Source organism: Heliangelus exortis, chromosome 10 (assembly GCF_036169615.1).
Source record: "Heliangelus exortis chromosome 10, bHelExo1.hap1, whole genome shotgun sequence".
Classification (NCBI taxonomy): Eukaryota; Metazoa; Chordata; class Aves; order Apodiformes; family Trochilidae; genus Heliangelus; species Heliangelus exortis.
Window position 1 is genome coordinate 1,374,102 of NC_092431.1, and position 17,281 is coordinate 1,391,382.

The window sequence follows — 17,281 nt, forward strand, 5'->3', positions numbered from 1 at the left end:
GCTCCACACGCCGACCCTGCTCGCCCCAGGCCGCGTTCTCCGCCGGCAAATGGTGACCCGGCTTGACGGAGCGTGCTTCTCCATGGTTACCCGGGGAAGGAAGGGCTCCTCAGCGGGGCCGCTCTATCCGCCGGTACCATAGAGGGCATCCGGAAGTGGTTGCTTAGCAACGCGCCCGTCTCCCGCGGAAGCTTCTGGGCGGGCGCGGTGCATTGTGGGGCGGGGCCTATCCGAGCCGGGAGCCGCAGCCGCCATCAGTGCCGCCGGGATGATGGTGAGTGCCATCCGCCGCCATCCCCGCCGCCGCCGCCACCCGCTGCCCTCCGGAGCCTCCCCGGGGCCCCGCCGCCCTCCAGGGACCGTGTCGGACGGGGTTGTGGGGGGGATGGCGGAGGCCGCGCTGCCGCTACCCGCGGCGTGAGTCGGGCCCCGCTTCCCGCCGGGATCCGCTTCCCGCCGGGATCCTCAGGGCCTCGGGCCCGGCCTGGAGGGGTTGGGTGGGAGCGGGAGCTGTGGGAGCTGCAGCCATGAACCTCGGGGGAAGCTCCCTGAGCCGCTTCCCCCCCAGCCCCGGCGCGCCCCATTGCTGCGGCCCGGGGCGGTGTTTGCCTCTCCTTTGGTTCCCTCGGGTTTCTTTTCCATTTCTTGTGATGGGTGGGGAAGAACTCGGTACCTTTTATTCCATGGGGTCTTTGTGGGACTGATGGAGGGGCCGGGCTGTGATTAATATGGCCCGCTCAGCCCCAGCCCTGTCAGTCTGTAGTGAAACACTCACAAATGTTCATTTTGCTTGCGGGTGTTTCAAATTGGGCCCCTTGAGGCGTGTTTGCCGGGTGTAGGCAGTCAGTTCCTGTGTCTCCACCCTGTCTTTCCTCTCTGGAAGCGTTCTGCAGCACTTGGCACCCTTTGGGGCAGCTGAGGCTCTGGTTTGGGGTGTGCTGGGGAAGGGGTTGTTGTGCTGAACACCTTGCTGCCACTGTAATTAAAAACATCCCTGGTGTGGTTCATAAAATCCTGGAAGAGTTTGGGCTGGGAGGGAACCTAAAGCTCACCTGGTCCATCCCAGACATCTTCCACTGGATCACTTGGCTCAGAGCCCCATCCAACCTGATCCAATGTTTCCAGGGATGGGGCATCTCCCACCTCTCTGGGTAACCTGGGCCAGGGTTTCACCACCCTAAAGGTGAAACATTTCTTCCTAAGATCTCTGAATCTCCCCTCTTTTTAGTTTAAAACCATCACCCCTCATCCTCCCCTCATCCCTGCTAAAAAAGTTTGTTTCTGGCTCTCTTATTAATTCTCCTTTAAACATTGGAAGGCAGCAAAAAGGTCTCCCCATGGGATCCTTCTCTTCTCCAGGCTGAACACCCCCAACTCTCCCCCTGGCTCCAGAGCTGCTCCAGCCCTCCCAGCACCTCCATGCCCTCCTCTCTCCACCAGCTCCATGTCCTTCTGGAGCTGGGGACCCCAGAACTGGATCCAGGGGGGAGCAGAATGGGAAAATCCCCTCCCTGGCCCTGCTGCTGACACTGCTGGGATGCAGCCCAGGACAGGGGTGGTTTCTGGGCTGCCAGCAGACACTGCTGCCTCAAGTCCAGCTCCTCACCCACCAGAACCTCCCAAATCCTTCCCAGGGCTGCTCTCAAGCCCTTTGCTCTCAGCTTATGTTGATAGCAGGGTTTTCCCAACCCATTTCCAGGAATCTTCCACTTGTTGCTCTCCATGAGGAGCCCAGGGCCATCCAGCTTGTCCCTCTGGATGGCATCAGCCCCAGCCCTACCTTGCTCTGAGTGCAGCCTCAGAACCTCTTTAAAACACTTGGTGTGGAAAAAAACCCACTTTTGGAGATGGGTGTGTGGTTCCTGAGGGTGCTGGGGGAATTCCAGTTGGACTGGGACCAGGGGGAGGTGTGGAGCAGAGGAACTTGGTAGCCAAGAAGGCCAATGGCATCCTGGGCTGGCTCAGGAACAGCGTGGCCAGCAGGTCCAGGGAAGGGATTCTGCCCCTGTGCTCAGCCCTGGGGAGGCCACAGCTTGAGTCCTGTGTCCAGTTCTGGGCCCCTCAGCTCAGGAAGGAGATTGAGGTGCTGGAGCAGGTCCAGAGAAGAGCAAGGAGGCTGGGAAGGGATCCAGCACAAGTCCTGTGAGGAAGGGCTGAAGGAGCTGGGGGTGTTGAGGCTGGAGAAGAGGAGGCTCAGGGGAGACCTCATCACTCTCTCCAACTCCCTGAAAGGAGGTTGGAGCCAGGGGGGGTTGGGCTGATATCAGTGGGACAAGAGGGCACAGACTAAAGAATTTTTTCCTAATATCCAACCTAAACCTCCCCTGGCAGAGCTTCAGCTCTGCCAGGGGAGGTTTAGGTTGGATATTAGGAAAGGATTTCTTTCTGGAGAGGGTGATCAGACCTTGGAATGGGCTGCCCAGGGAAGGGGTGGATTCTCCATCCCTGGAGCTATTTCAAAAGAGCCTGGATGTGGCACTCAGTGCCATGGGCTGGGAACTGCAGTGGGAGTGGAGCAAGGGTTGGACTTGATGAGCTCTGAGGTCCCTTCCAACCCAGCCAGTTCTAGGATTCTATGAACTGCAGGTTTTTATCCCCAATTGAAGTGTGGTGGCAGCTGGGGTGAGGAACTTCCTCCGGGTTGCCTCTAGGGGTCGGAGTAGCAGCTCTGCTGTGTCTTCTCTTCCAGCCCACACCCGTCATCCTCCTGAAGGAGGGGACAGACACCTCGCAGGGGATCCCGCAGCTCGTCAGCAACATCAATGCCTGCCAGGTGATTGCTGAGGCTGTTCGAACCACCCTGGGGCCTCGGGGCATGGACAAGCTCATTGTGGATGATCAGGGTAAGGGCTGTGGCTTTTCCCAGCAGCTGGAAAATCCCTCAGAAAAATCCCTCAGAAATAAACTTCCAGCTGCTCTGGCCCCTGCTGTGGAACTGGTTGGTAGAGCTGCCTGAGGAGCTCCTTGTTTGCAGCTTGCTCACTTGATTACAGCAGCCAGGGGGAGGTTGGGTAAATCAAGGGTTGCTGGGACCAGATCTGAGAAATCCCATGGCAGAAAGAAATGGTGTCTGCAGCCTGCTCCTCAGCTCACCCTCACCAGCTCTGTCTGAATTGTTAAATGAAGCTGATGATATCTGGGGAGTTACTCAGCAGTTGTGGCTGTGTGAGATCAGTGGATGTCACTGCAATAAATTAAAAAAAAAAAAGGATTTTCCTCTTTCCCCTATTTCTTTCCTTTCTCCTCTTTCTTCCCTTTCCCCTCTTTCTTCCCTTTCCCCTCTTTCTTCCCTTTCCCCTCTTTCTTCCCTTTCCCCTCTTTCTTCCCTTTCCCCTCTTTCTTCCATTTCCCCTCTTTCTTTCTTTCCTTTCCCCTCTTTCTTTCCTTTCCCCTCTTCCTTTCCTTTCCCCTCTTCCTTTCCTTTCCCCTCTTTCTTCCCTTTCCCCTCTTTCTTCCCTTTCCCCTCTTTCTTCCCTTTCCCCTCTTTCCTTTCCCTTTCCCCTCTTCCCTTTCCCCTCTTCCCTTTCCCCTCTTCCCTTTCCCCTCTTCCCTTTCCCCTCTTCCCTTTCCCCTCTTCCCTTTCCCCTCTTCCCTTTCCCCTCTTCCCTTTCCCCTCTTCCCTTTCCCCTCTTCCCTTTCCCCTCTTCCCTTTCCCCTCTTCCCTTTCCCCTCTTCCCTTTCCCCTCTTCCCTTTCCCCTCTTCCCTTTCCCCTCTTCCCTTTCCCCTCTTCCCTTTCCCCTCTTCCCTTTCCCCTCTTCCCTTTCCCCTCTTCCCTTTCCCCTCTTCCCTTTCCCCTCTTCCCTTTCCCCTCTTCCCTTTCCCCTCTTCCCTTTCCCCTCTTCCCTTTCCCCTCTTCCCTTTCCCCTCTTCCCTTTCCCCTCTTTCCTTTCCCCTCTTTCCTTTCCCCTCTTTCCTTTCCCCTCTTTCCTTTCCCTTTCCCCTCTTTCCTTTCCCTTTCCCCTCTTTCCTTTCCCTTTCCCCTCTTTCCTTCCCCTTCCCCTTCTGATTTACAGATGTGTGTCTGGCTGCAGGGCTGTACTCAGACACTCTGGTGGTCACATTTCAAATCATACAGGAGACCAAAGCACTCATTTAGCTACAAGCTGCCTTTTCAGCCTGGCCAGGGCTTTATTCATACCAGCTGAGCCTTGACTTCTCTTTGCACCTCACTCCTAGGCAAAGCCACCATCTCCAATGATGGTGCCACCATCCTGAAGCTCCTGGATGTTGTCCACCCAGCTGCCAAGACACTGGTGGACATTGCCAAATCACAGGATGCAGAGGTAGGAGGTTCCACTGGGTCCCCTCAGAACCTGAGGCTTTTCCCAGCTGTGGTTGTGAGGATTTGGTGTTGTTGTGTGTGGGAGTATTGGGAATTTTTCACCACGTGCTGGTTTTTATTCCTATTTCTTGACACCTTCTACTTTGTGGTAACTTCCAAATCTTTTGCAGCCAGATCTGGAACTTGAAAGGTTCAGAGTTCCCATTCCATGACCACAGGTGACAGGGAAATGAGAGCTGACCCTCAAAGGGGTTGCAGCTTGAGCCCAGCCCTTTTTAATCACTGAAAAAAAAATTCCAGCTGCAAATCTGCCAAGCAGAGAAAATCTTGGGCTGTGTTTTCCTCTGGTTTTAAAGCTGCTCTCACAGTGTGGGTGCCCCAGAGCCTTTCCTGTCTGCTGGAGTGAGAGGACAAGGGGGAAATGCTGTAAAACTTGGAGAGATTTTAGCTTGGACATTAGGAAGAAATTCTTCCCTGTAGCAACAGATTTCCCAAGGAAGCTGTGGCAGTGTTGAAGGTTGGGTGGGACTTGGAGCAACCTGGGCTGGTGGGAAGTGTTCCTTGGCCACTGGATGCTCTTGTGACCCATTCTGTGACTCCCTCCCTGCAGGTTGGGGATGGCACCACCTCTGTGACTCTGCTGGCTGCTGAGTTCCTCAAGCAAGTGAAACCCTACGTGGAGGAAGGGCTCCATCCTCAGATCATCATCAGGGCCTTCCGTACAGCAACCCAGCTGGTGAGGCAGCCTGGGCAGGGCTGGGCTTCTCCAGAGCCTCTGGGGAGAGGAAATCTCTGCCAGAGATGAAAAATAACACATTTCAGGCACAAGTCAGTGATGAATGGGTGTTGGGGGAGGCAGAAGTGAGCTCATGATGCCTTACAGCACACATCAGCTGCCTTGCCTGGTGTCAGCTGCTGTCACCAGCTAATCCCTCTTGAGTGCTGTTGGTTTTACTCCAAGGAGGAATAAAGAGGTGGGAGAATTCCTATTTCCCATTCTTCTGATCACTGCTACCCCTTGGAAAAGTTGCTGCTCCTTGGTAGACCTTTCATGTCCCCTAAGTCTGTCCCTTCTCTGGAGTTGAACTCCTTCAGCAGCCCTTTGGCTCCCCAAATCCAAGGAAGAATATAAAGAGGTGGGAAAACTCCTTTTTCCCATTCTTCTGATCACTGCTACCCCTTGGTAAAGCTGCTGCTCCTTGGTAGACCTTTCATGTCCCCTAAGTCTGGCCCTTCTCTGGAGATGAACTCCTTCAGCAGCCCTTTGGCTCCCCAAATCTCTGCTGAACCCAGTGGAGCAGCTCTGAGCCCCTTCCCTTATAAATCCATTTCAGTGACTGTCCTGGCAGGGGTGAAATATCTCAAATGCTTGAAAATTTTGTGCTGCTGAAGTGGAGAATAAAAGTTAAGATAAACTACAAAGAGCAAAGTTGGAAATCTGATCAGCTCCTGAGCATGAATCATTAATCCAGCTCTTGGCTTGTGTTTTGGCAGGCTGTAAACAAGATCAAAGATATTGCTGTTACAGTCAAGAAGGAAGATAAAGAGTAAGTTTCCCTTCCTGGTGACCTGGTTGTGTAAACAGGGTTATTCTTCAGCTTCCAGAGGTTCCTGCTCCTCCAGGGGAGATGCTGTGCTCTTCCTGGGGCTGCAGTGAAGTATTTAGGCCAGTGTCTTCCATGGAGGAACCAGGGACCAAAATAAGTGGCCTGATTTCTTTTTTTTTCCAGTGGTGGTGGAGACTTTGCTACCATCAGTGGGTGTTTTAAATGCTCAGGGCTTCTCTGAGCTCTCAGATCACTTTTTAGCTGTTGGATACATGAAGTTAGCTTGCTAATAAGTGACCAGTACCATGTGTTTTTCCTCATATCTTCCTTGCAGTGAGCAGAGGAGCCTGCTGGAGAAGTGTGCAGCCACAGCCCTGAGCTCTAAACTCATCTCCCAGAGCAAGGAGTTTTTCTCCAAGATGGTGGTGGATGCTGTGATGATGTTGGATGACTTGTTACAGCTCAAAATGATTGGAATAAAGAAGGTGCAAGGAGGAGCTCTGGAAGTAAGTTCTGTGGGAGTCTGTCCTGAAAGGAGAGGAGGAGCCCAGTGATCACAGCTCCTCTGTGATGGGCTGACTTGAGGAGAAATTTGGGGATGAACAAAGAAAACAAAGCTTTTGCTGTGAGGGAAAAACTTACTGAATAGGGCTGAATTTCTTTTCTGTAGGTAGAAAATTTTTTTTGGAGCCAAATCCACTCTTCTCTCACTGACCCCTGCAGCAAAATTGTTACTGGGGCAAATTCCATTTATGTTTTCAAACATCTCTTGGGCTGTGGGACAACTGGTGTGTCCATGCTCTCTCCTGCCTGTGTCCTGTGGAGTTTTGGCCCCTTGCTTGGGACCCTTCTGAAAAGTAAAACCTTCCCCAGCCTCTGTGAATTATTATTCCCTGGCTGTTGCTGTCTGTGAAAACCCTGCATGAGCATTTTCATTGAGAAGAGAACTAATGACACCATTTTCCTGCCCAGACAGCTAATTGGGTGGATTAAGAACATCTCAAGCATCTGGTTTTGTGGTGTCTGGGCTTACTGGAATTCAGAGGCCTGCAGAAATTGCTCTCCTGGGGAGGATGGTGTCTCCCATCCTGGAGAAAGCATCTCTCCCTGCTCCCTGTTGTTCTGTATTCTGCTGCCAAGACTCCTTGGAGACCTGGAGGAGGAGAAGGGTCAAATAATTTTCCATGTTGTATTTCAGGGTTGTTTTTTGTGAGGGATCTGGGTCAGCTGGGGCTGAGGAAGTCTCTGCTTGTCCTGGGTCAGGTGGGATAAGGAGCCTGGGCAGAGCCAGGTCTGCAGTGTGGGGTTAGGTACTCTCAGGGTAGGAGATTGAGATGCTGATTTCTTTTCCCAGCCCCCAAATCCAGAAGTTGAGTTCAGGGGGGCAGTGCTGGGGTGGGCAGTCCTGCAGAACAATCCTCCAGGTGGTGATGGGGCTTGGAAAAACAGAGCAGGGCAAAAAAAAAAAACAAACAAACCTCGAGTGTGGGTCTGTGGATGAGGAGTATCCATCTTCAAAGGGGGGAGGGTTGGGAAAGACATCAGAGAGAGAACAGATTGCTCTCTCCCTTGATCTTCTGGTTGTGTGCAGCATCTTGAGCTGGGGAGTGTTGAGGAGTAAAGAGGAAGCTGCTTTTGTGAAGAGAGAGAGAAGAAAAATATTTGCTGCTGCTGCTGCTTTTCTTTCCAAGTGGGTTAATCAAAGCTGGCAGCTGGTGGGGAGCACTTGGTAAAGGAGGATTCCAAGCAGGGAGTCTCCTCCAGGAATTCTTAACCCTGCTGAGAAGGGAGTCAGCTCCTAACACATCATCCCTGTCCCCAAGGACTCTCAGCTGGTGGCTGGAGTTGCCTTCAAGAAGACTTTTTCCTACGCGGGGTTTGAGATGCAGCCCAAGAAGTATCAGTCTCCCAAAATTGCCTTGCTGAACGTGGAGCTGGAGCTCAAAGCTGAGAAGGACAACGCTGAGGTCAGAGTCAACACAGTGGAGGTAAGAGCTGGAAATTTCTCCTGCTTCTTCCTGCCCCCCTGGGGTGCTTGGCTGGCTGCAGGGGAGCCAGGGGGATCAGTGGGATTGCCTTCTGCTCACCCTGGAAATAGCTGAGGGGGGGTTATGCTGCCTCACCTGGGAGAGTGGGACTTGGAGCAGGTTTGGGGCACGTTTCTGCTCAGCCCCTGTGCTGCAGCTGTGCCCTGAGAAGGTGGCAGCTGCCTGGTGACTTCTTAAAGCCTAAATGAGGTAAATTCTGAGTAAACTCTTGAGTAATGAAGAAGGTAGCTGGTTGGGCAGTTGTTCTCCTTCCACCTTGTCAAAGTAGTCATGTGAAACGTGGTCATTCTCTGACATCCTGAAGGCTCCACCCTGTTGAGGGCATTGGGTTCCTGCATGATTGTGGTGCCTGAAGTTCTCAGCTCTGATTTTTGGGGCTTTGGGTCCAGCACTCTCAGGAACTGATCTATTGAAGTTCCCCTCCCTGCTGGGGTGAACGTGGTGCTCTTGATGGCAGTGCTGGGTTGCTTATCCCTGTTTCCTCCCTCCTAGGATTACCAGGCCATTGTGGATGCTGAGTGGAACATCTTGTATGACAAACTAGACAAAATCCACAAGTCAGGAGCCAAAGTTGTCCTCTCCAAGCTTCCCATTGGGGACGTGGCTACTCAGTACTTTGCAGACAGAGACATGTTCTGTGCTGGCCGTGTCCCAGAGGAGGATCTCAAGAGAACAATGATGGTGAGCTGCTTGCTTTCAGGAGAAGCACTTCTGATTTGTTTCCTTCAGAAAAATACACTTTTTTGATTTGTTTTCTTCAAAAGAAGCACTTGTGATTTGTTTCCTTCAGAAAAATAGACTTTTATGATTTGTTTTCTTCAAAAGAAACACTTGTGATTTGTTTCCTTCAGAAAAATACACTTTTCTGATTTGTTTTCTTCAAAAGAAACACTTGTGATTTGTTTCCTTCAGAAAAATACACTTTTTTTTTTTGTTTTCTTCAAAAGAAACACTCGTGATCTGTTTTCAGCCACACCAAGCTGTTCATTCCCAGAAAGGGCAGCACTTGGTGACTGGACTCTCTCTTCCTTACAAAGATATAAAATCAAAATCCCATCAGTTCTTTACCCATGTGGTGATCACCTAAAGCTGCCATATAGTGTCTGGGCTGTTCCTTGACTGACTGAACATTTGCACACTAGCTGCATCTGCACTGCTTTTTTATTTCCCTGGTACTGCACTGCATGGGGAGAGGTTTCTTTTCCCTTCTTCTTGCCTCTTCCACCCTGAGTGGTTTTCTCTGAAGCTTTTGTGCAGCTGCTGGAGCCTCTGAGTCAGCACTTGGGAGAAGCAGAATCTTATTTTGCTGTCAAGGATTATTTCAGATAATAATAATAATTTTGCATGGCACGGGAGGAAAGTAGAAGGGTTTTTTTTTTCTTGATTCTGGTTTTTGCAGCTGCTAAAAGGCCAGGTTGCCTCTGAAAAGTGGGGACCTGCTGGGAAAATTTGTCTTTTTATTTGTCAGCATTGGAAATTCCACTTTCCTTTCCATGCAGGCCTGTGGTGGCTCCATCCAGACCAGTGTCAATGCCCTGTCAGATGATGTTCTGGGAAGATGTGAGCTCTTTGAGGAGACTCAGATTGGAGGAGAGAGGTAAATACCCCACTCTGGAACCCCTCTGCTCCTGTGTGAGCAGCTCTTGGTTTGAGTTCTGAGCATTGGTGGGGTTGAGAACCTCTGGGTGTGAAAACACAGTGGCATTGTTGCTGCTTTAATGGGGCTGAGGAGGGAGAGGGGGCAGGAGCACGTTTTCATCTAAAGCTTCACCTTTTTTATATGCTTTGAAAAATACAAATTGTTTCCCCAGTGCCATGGTGGTGCCATTTCATTCACACCTCAACAGCAGCTCCTCTTGGGCTTGGTTGTGGCTCTTGTCTCATAACCCCCCTGCCACTTCCCTGTCGTGCAGATGAACCTGGGTGCCATCTAAAGGGTTCTAGAGAAGGAATCAGAATCCCAGACTGGTTTGGGTTGGAAAGGACCTTAAAGTTCACCAGGTTCCACCCCCCTGCCATGCTCAGGGACACCTCCCCCAGCCCAGGGTGCTCCAAGCCCCATCCAACCTTCAGCACTGCCAGGGATGGGGCAGCCACAGCTTCCTTGGGCAACCTGTTCCAAATTAAATAATTTTTTCCTCTTGGGGGCTGCCTGCTAACATCTGCCACATCAAAAGCAGAGCTCTGGTCTAGCACAGTGGCCTGGCAAGAGGAGGAGAGTAGATTTTCCTGGGTTGGCTTCAATTTCACTTGGATATTTCCTGGCTCTGCTGCATCAGGAGCAGTGCCCAGGGTGAAATGCCTGCAGCTGAACAGCTGCCTTGTAAAGAGCTGCTGTGTTTCTGTGCTGTCACCTTCAGCACCACAACTGCTTCTCCCTCACCTGAACCCTTCTCACCTTGTGCCCCTGACAGGTACAACTTCTTCACAGGCTGCCCCAAGGCCAAGACCTGCACCATAATCCTGCGGGGGGGTGCTGAGCAGTTCATGGAGGAGACGGAGCGGTCCCTGCACGATGCCATCATGATTGTCAGGAGAGCAATCAAGGTCAGGACCAGCAGAGAGACCCTCCCTGCTGCATTGTCACCACTGAGGTTGTTGAGCAGCCCCTGGCATGGCTGTAACTCCTTCTAGAAACCTTTTCACACCCCAGCCTTTGGCTGAGGGCTCTGGGGAGTGGCCTGAAGCTCTCTGGGGTAGAGTGGGGCGTGGAGCCAGGCAGCAGCTGATGGATGAACTCGAGTGCTGTCCCCTGGCCAAAGCAGCATTGTTTCTGCAGTGTTGCCAACTATTTTTGGGGCATGCCTGGCTTTTGCCTTCTCTCCAGCAAGGCTGTGACTTGTGCTTGCTGGGTTTGGTGTGTTGTGTCAGCACCTCCATCCTGAAGGGAACGAACGGGGAGATCTCCACGAGGTTTCAGTAGCAGGATTGTGCCATGCTAAAGCCACTTGTTCCTTCTCTTGGTGACCAACCTGAGGGGTTAACTGTCCCCTGGCTGTGAAGTAAGCTGAGGGATGTGTGGATGTGGAGCTGCTGGTGCTGTGTGATGGCTGCTGCCTTACTGTGGGTGTTTCTGGGCTCTGTGTGGTAATGTGTGAACGTGAGGTTTGCAGCTGAAAAGTTTGAGTACCCCGAGGGGATGGGAAGAGGCAAGTCAAGATTTTTTAGGACTGTTTTGCTTGCTTTTAGAAAGAACATGCTGCTCTCCCTGCTGAAACAAATAATGAGGGGGGAAAGAAGCAGAACTTGGCTGCCAAATGCTGCTGCAAATAAATTTGGAATGCTTCACAGCAGCAAGGGAAACCTGCCCAGCCTGCTGTCCCTTGCAGAATGATGGAATGTTAGAGGTTGTAAGGGACCTCTAGAGATCATTGAGTCCAACTCCTCTGCCCCAGCAGCCCCCAGGAACACATCCAGGTGGGGTTGGAAAGGCTCCAAAGAAGGAGACTCCAGCACCTCTCTGGGCAGCCTGGGCCAGGGCTCTGTCACCGGAAAGAAGTTTCTCCTTGTGCTGAGGTGGAACTTCCTATGTTCTCTCCCTGGTAGAATGTCCCCAGACCACCCTTTTATTTCATGCACTGCTGGGAAGAGCTGCTGCTGGAGGTTCTTGGCCTGTTTCTGGAGCCCCCAGGGCTGTAGGTTCTGCAGGTTCTCCTGGGCCCTGTTGTGTCTGCGTCGCGCTGAGGTGCGGCGCTTGCAGGAAACGAGTTTCCAGGGAGGACAGGGAGAATTTCTCTTTCAGAACGACTCAGTTGTTGCTGGTGGGGGTGCCATAGAGATGGAGCTTTCCAAATACCTCCGGGACTACTCCAGGACCATTCCAGGCAAGCAGCAGCTGCTGATAGGTGCTTATGCTAAAGCCCTCGAGATCATTCCCCGCCAGCTCTGCGACAACGCCGGCTTCGATGCCACCAACATCCTCAACAAGCTCCGAGCCAAGCACGCCCAGGTAGGTGCCCACCTTTTGGGGGAGAACCAGTGGTGTGTGCTTTTTTTTAAATTTCTTTTTTATTATTATTTATTTCTCAAGCCTGATGGTTTCAATGTAAATGAACCCAGGTCCACGTTGGGCTCGTGTCCTCTCCGGTGAGACGCCGTGGTTTGTTGTCAGGGTCCGGTGTGGGCTTGGTGCAGGTTTCTATAAAAGGAACTGCTCTGTTTTTCCCTTTGATCACAGCTGTCAGGTGACTTGGAGATCTGGGAGGTTTGATTTGCATTTTTAAAAAATGCATCGTTTGTCAGGAGGGAGGCTTTAATGCAAAACATTAAAGTAATTAGTGTATGGAAGTTGGCAGAGCTGCCTGTTTTCTGGAGGAGCTTCAGATCACTTCAGATCTCATGGAGGGCTTGTGTGCACACACAGTCCTGGTCCAGGCAGCTGGAACTTGCCCCTTGGCTGTGGCTTTGGGGGGGTCCCTCCTCCCCAAGTTTCATCTTGTGGATGATTTTGAGGTCAGGGAGAAAATTCTGCCCCAAAATGGGCGGCTGTGCCTTGGGCTGCAAGAACTGGGGCTGTGGGTGGACAAATGAGACAGCAGTGGAGTGGAAGTCAGCCCTGTGTGGCTCCTACAGCCTTTTCCCTCTCAAATGTTCTTCCTTTGTACAGAGAGGTTCAGTCTCTGCCTCTTCTTGAGCATTTCCATGCGTCCACTTCCCAAAGTCACAGAATCCCAGACTGGTTTGGGTTGGAAGGGACCTTCAAGATCATCCAGTTTCATGGTCAGGGACACCTCCCACCAGCCCAGGGTGCTCCAAGCCCCATCCAACCTTCAGCACTGCCAGGGATGGGGCAGCCACAGCTTCTCTGGGAAACCTGGGACAGGGGCTCAGCACCCTCACACCAAACAACTTCTCCCCAAGATCTCATCTCAGTCTCCCCTCTTTCATCTTAAAATGCTTCCCCGTTCTCCTATCACCCCATACTCTCGTCCAAACTCCCTCCCCAGCTTTCCTGGAGCTCCTTCAGGCCCTGCAGAGTGCTCTGAGGTCTCCTTGGAGCCTTCTCCAGGCAGAACACCCCCAACTCATCCTGGCTGCAGAGCTGCTCCAGCCCTTGGATCATCTCCGTGTCCTCTGGCCTCGCTCCAACATCTCCACCTCCTCCTTGCCTTGGTGACCCCACCACTGCAGGGAGGAGAGTCTCAAATCCTTCCCATCCCAATAACACAACCCTCTTCCCTCTTCTCTGCCTCCCCCAGGGAGGGATGTGGTATGGTGTGGATGTCAACAAGGAGGACATCACTGACAACTTCGAGGCCTGCGTGTGGGAACCGGCGATCGTCCGCATCAACGCCCTGACGGCCGCTTCCGAGGCCGCCTGCCTCATCGTCTCCGTGGATGAAACCATCAAGAACCCCCGTTCCACCGTGGAGGCTGCACCTGGGGGAAGGGGAAGGGGACGAGGAAGACCCCACAACCACTGAGCCCCCTCTCCTGGTGGCTGGGGATGGGGCTGAGGAAGACCCCACGACCGCCGAGCCCCGCCGCGGGCTGAGCTGGGGGTGAGAGCTCTGCTCAGAACCTGCCCCGTGTGAAACAGAAATTGATTTCTCAATTAAGGAGCCCGTGCCCAGATGGTCGTCTCCAGGGCTTGCAGGCCACCACTGGCCACCTTTAATTAGAGTCAAATCTTGGCCTCGGCTACCACAGCCTGCTGCCAGCTGCCCTGCCCCAACATGTCCTACACAGCACTGATCCCCTCGGGCTCACCTTGTCCAGTGGTGTGGAGCAGAGGCCTCAGTGAGCATGGGCTTCATTCCTATTTATACTGTTTGGTTTTTGAGTTTTTTTTTTCTTTTTCTTTTTTCTTTTTTTTTTTTTTTTTGGTCATTCTGCTGGGGGTTTTCAGCCCAGGCCCAAACACAATAAAGAGCTGACAGTGTTTCAGTGGCACACTGGGGTGTTTTCTGTTCTCTGCTGCTTCTGCAGAGTGGGAGCTGCTGGTTCAAAGGTTAACTTCTGACATGGTTTGAGGTTTTTTGTTGTGTTTCAAAGCAGGTGCTTTTGCTGGGAGTCAGAGACCCAGACTGGTTTGGGGTGGTGGGACTTTAAAGGATCATCCAGGGACACCTCCCACCAGCCCAGGGTGCTCCAAGCCCCATCCAACCTTCAGCACTGCCAGGGATGGGGCAGCCACAGCTTCTGGGGGCACCCTGGGCAAGCAGGTTTCTTGAAAAAAATTTATTCCTAAAATGTTATCTCACTCTCTTGCAGCCTGAAACCCCTCCCTCTCATCCCATCCCTTCAGCCTCTTTTCCAGAGTCCCTCCCCAGGTTTTCTGGAGCCCCTTCAGGCATTGGGGGGGTGCTCTGAGGTCTCACTGGAGCCTTCTCCAGGCTGAACAAACTCAGCCTTTGATCATCTTCATGAACTGGGAAGCAGGACCCCAGTTCCCTTTGTTTTCCAGGCAGCACCTCGGTGCCTTTTCTCTCTCAGTTCTCTCAGGGTCGGTGACATTTCTGCTCGACTTAATGGCCCATTCACATCTTGCTTTGTCTTCATGGAAGGTGCTTCAGGGCAGCAGCTGGGTCTGACACCTCCAGTCCTGGCAAGGAGCTGTGATGTGTGGGGCTGGAATGGTTTCAGGGATGGATCCTGGAGCATCTCCAGCAGAAAAACTCTGATGGAGAGTATGGACAGGTTTGGTGTAACCCCCAGGAGAGTGAAAACCCCACCTCAATCTCCAAGAGTCTTTATTTTAACATGGAATCATAAAATAGCTCTTTACACACTTTTTGTTTGTTTGTTTTTCATGTAATTCTTTTAAATACACATGGTTTACACTCGGCAAAGTTTCAAAGCAACAACATCAAAGTGCATCTACAGGTGAGTAGTACCAACCAAAGTGCTAAAACATGGGTCTCCCCCAGCCACCAGAACCCCCCAGAGCCTCTCCAGGACCCCCCCATCTCACTTGATCCCCAATTTTACCTCCCAACCCCCCCCTTTCCCCATCCTCTGGCAGATTCAGCATCGAGGCCCTGCTTTAGCATCCCAGGGCTGTGGGGTGGGGCAAAAAAAAAAAAAAAAATGGGATGTTTGGTTCTCCAGACACTGGCACATTGCTGCAAAAGACTAAAATAGACCTAAATTTAGAGTTAAAAAAATAACTTAGAGGAGGAGGCGAAGTCACTGCCTTTTGAGGGGGGGGGAGGTCACTGGACAGGGCCCCTTGGCTCAGCTGCCACCAGAGCAAACACTGCCAAGGAGTGCTTTAGGGAAACAATTGGAATTCCTGTATATATATATATATATATTTATAATGTTTTCTTTTTTTTTTTTCTTTCTGTCCCTGTGCAGCCTCTGATTATCTCTGAAGTGTGCAGGACTGCACTTGCTACCCAAAACCAACCCTGGCTTCCCAGAAAACATCCCTTCCTTCCCAAAACCCATCTCTTGCTTCCCAAAACCATCCCTTGCTTTTAAAAACCCTCCCCTTGCTTCCCAGAAACCATTCCTGGTTCCCAAAAAGCATCCCTGCCTTCCCCAAACCATCTCATCCTTTCCAAAGACCATCCCTGCCTTCCCAAAACCATCCTTCTAGTTCCCAAAAACCATCCCTTGCTTCCCAAAACTATCTCTTGCTTCCCAAGCCCCCTCCCTCCCTTCCCCAAACCATCCCTTGCTTCCCCAAAACCCTCCCTGGCTTCTGAAAATGTCTTGCTTCCCAAAACCATCCTTTTCTTCCCTAAAATCCATCCTTTTTCTTCCCCAAAACCATCTCTAGCTTCCCAAAACCCACCCCACCTTCCATCACCATTGCACCTGCTTGTCCCTGGCCCCAGCCCACCTCATCCCCCCCCTTCCAGGGGGCTCAAACCTGAGGCTGGCTTCAGAAAAATCCCATTTTTCCCTGTTTTTGGGTGGGTTCCCCTCCCTCCTTTCCTTGAAGGATGTGCAGGTGGGAGCATCCTCCTGCTGTGGGGATTCTTTTCCCTCCCATCCATGGGGAAGGTCCCACATCAACCTTGCAACAACACCCCCTGACCAAACAACAAACCATCTCTGGTTGCTAAAAATCTCCCTGTTTTGTTTTTATTATTATTATTATTATTTTGGAGGGGTTATTTTAAAGCATTTTATCATTTGGCACCGAGTCCCATTGGGCTTTGTTCCACCCCAACCTGCAGATCCTGGGCTTTCCAGAGAAAAACAGTGCTCAACCACTTCAAGAGCCTTCAGCAATGCTTCTCCTGGGTTTTTTTTTTCTTCAATTTAAACCAAATTTGGAGCCTTTGGGAGGATCCAAACAAGGTGGCCAGGATCTGGCTGTGGGTGGCAGCTGGGATCGTGTCCCACAGCCAGAGATGGGGCTTTTTTTGTTTTTATTTTTTTTGCCTTTGCTTGATAAAGAAGATTTAAGAACCTCCCTGGAGGAGCCAACCTGGGAGTTCCCCCCTTCCCTGGAGACCTCCTGTGCCCTGGACCTTCCCAAACTGGGAACACAGGGATGGAGGCAGGAGGAGGAGGTCCTGGAGCAGCCAGGATGGATGATGAGCAAAATCCAACATTTGAGACAGAAAAAACATGGAGTTGGGATTCATTTCCCCCTCGAGTTGGCTTTGCTGGTGGTGTTCCTCTGGAGAACCCTGACAGGCACCCACATTCCAAAGAGGAATGTCGTGAGGGAAAACTTGGGGAAAAATTGGACTTAATCCCTCCTAAAGTCGTCCCATGGGAAGCAGCACCAGCCAGCCAGCCCTTGGCCACCACCAGGACTTTGAGGGAATGCTGCTCCCCCCACTCAGGACACTTTTCCTGGCTTTTTCCTGGGGATTGTCATCGCAGAGCCCCTCTGGGGCTTCTCTAGGGTCTACTATGGGGTTGAGCTCACACTACAGCTGGCCCATACCAGCACGCTGTGACCTCAAGGCTTTCCCAGAGGATTTGGTATTTCTCTTCACCAATCCCAGAGGAAATGGGGTTGAATCCCCAGAGCTGATGTGGTGAACCCTGGGGCAGTGGCACCCCAAGGGTGGGTGATGGGAGAGCCAAAGGGGCCACGTCCTGGTGGGAAAGCATCAGGGAAGCCATCAGGGTGACATTTCCAAGGAAGAAACTTAATGAGCTGCTTGCCATTAATAACCTGGTGGCAATTAGAAGCCACCAGGAGGGACACGAAGGGCTCATTACCCTGTGCCAGTCACCTTCATCCCCAGCCCAGGAGGAGGAGGAGGAAGAGGAGGAGGAGGAGGAAGGGGCCCATCCAAGCTCAGGCATCACACAAAATGGGGTGGAAAAAAACCCCCCACCCCACTTCCCACCTTCCAATCCTTGAACTTGCTCGAGGTCTCGTGTCCTGGTGGGATTTTTATCAAAGCCTGGCTTTGCTAAGCCAGAAGTTGGGCTTTTTGGGAGTGCACCAAGAGGAGGGGGATGTTTTGGTCACCAGATTGGGGTGGGG

The 17,281-nt window shown here is 52.0% G+C and overlaps 1 protein-coding gene across 1 annotated transcript; it reads left to right on the forward strand.

Annotated features, from left to right (window-relative positions):
- Positions 1 to 7: 7 nt before the first annotated feature.
- CCT7 (chaperonin containing TCP1 subunit 7) lies at positions 8 to 13,770 on the forward strand. Its single transcript, XM_071753134.1, has 12 exons — positions 8 to 274; positions 2,690 to 2,843; positions 4,178 to 4,284; positions 4,894 to 5,019; positions 5,778 to 5,830; positions 6,165 to 6,336; positions 7,654 to 7,818; positions 8,371 to 8,559; positions 9,378 to 9,475; positions 10,293 to 10,425; positions 11,621 to 11,827; positions 13,077 to 13,770. The coding sequence occupies exons 1-12, from the start codon at positions 269 to 271 to the stop codon at positions 13,299 to 13,301; spliced, it is 1,635 nt and encodes a 544-aa protein (XP_071609235.1). The 5' UTR covers positions 8 to 268; the 3' UTR covers positions 13,302 to 13,770.
- The last annotated feature ends 3,511 nt before the right edge of the window (positions 13,771 to 17,281 follow it).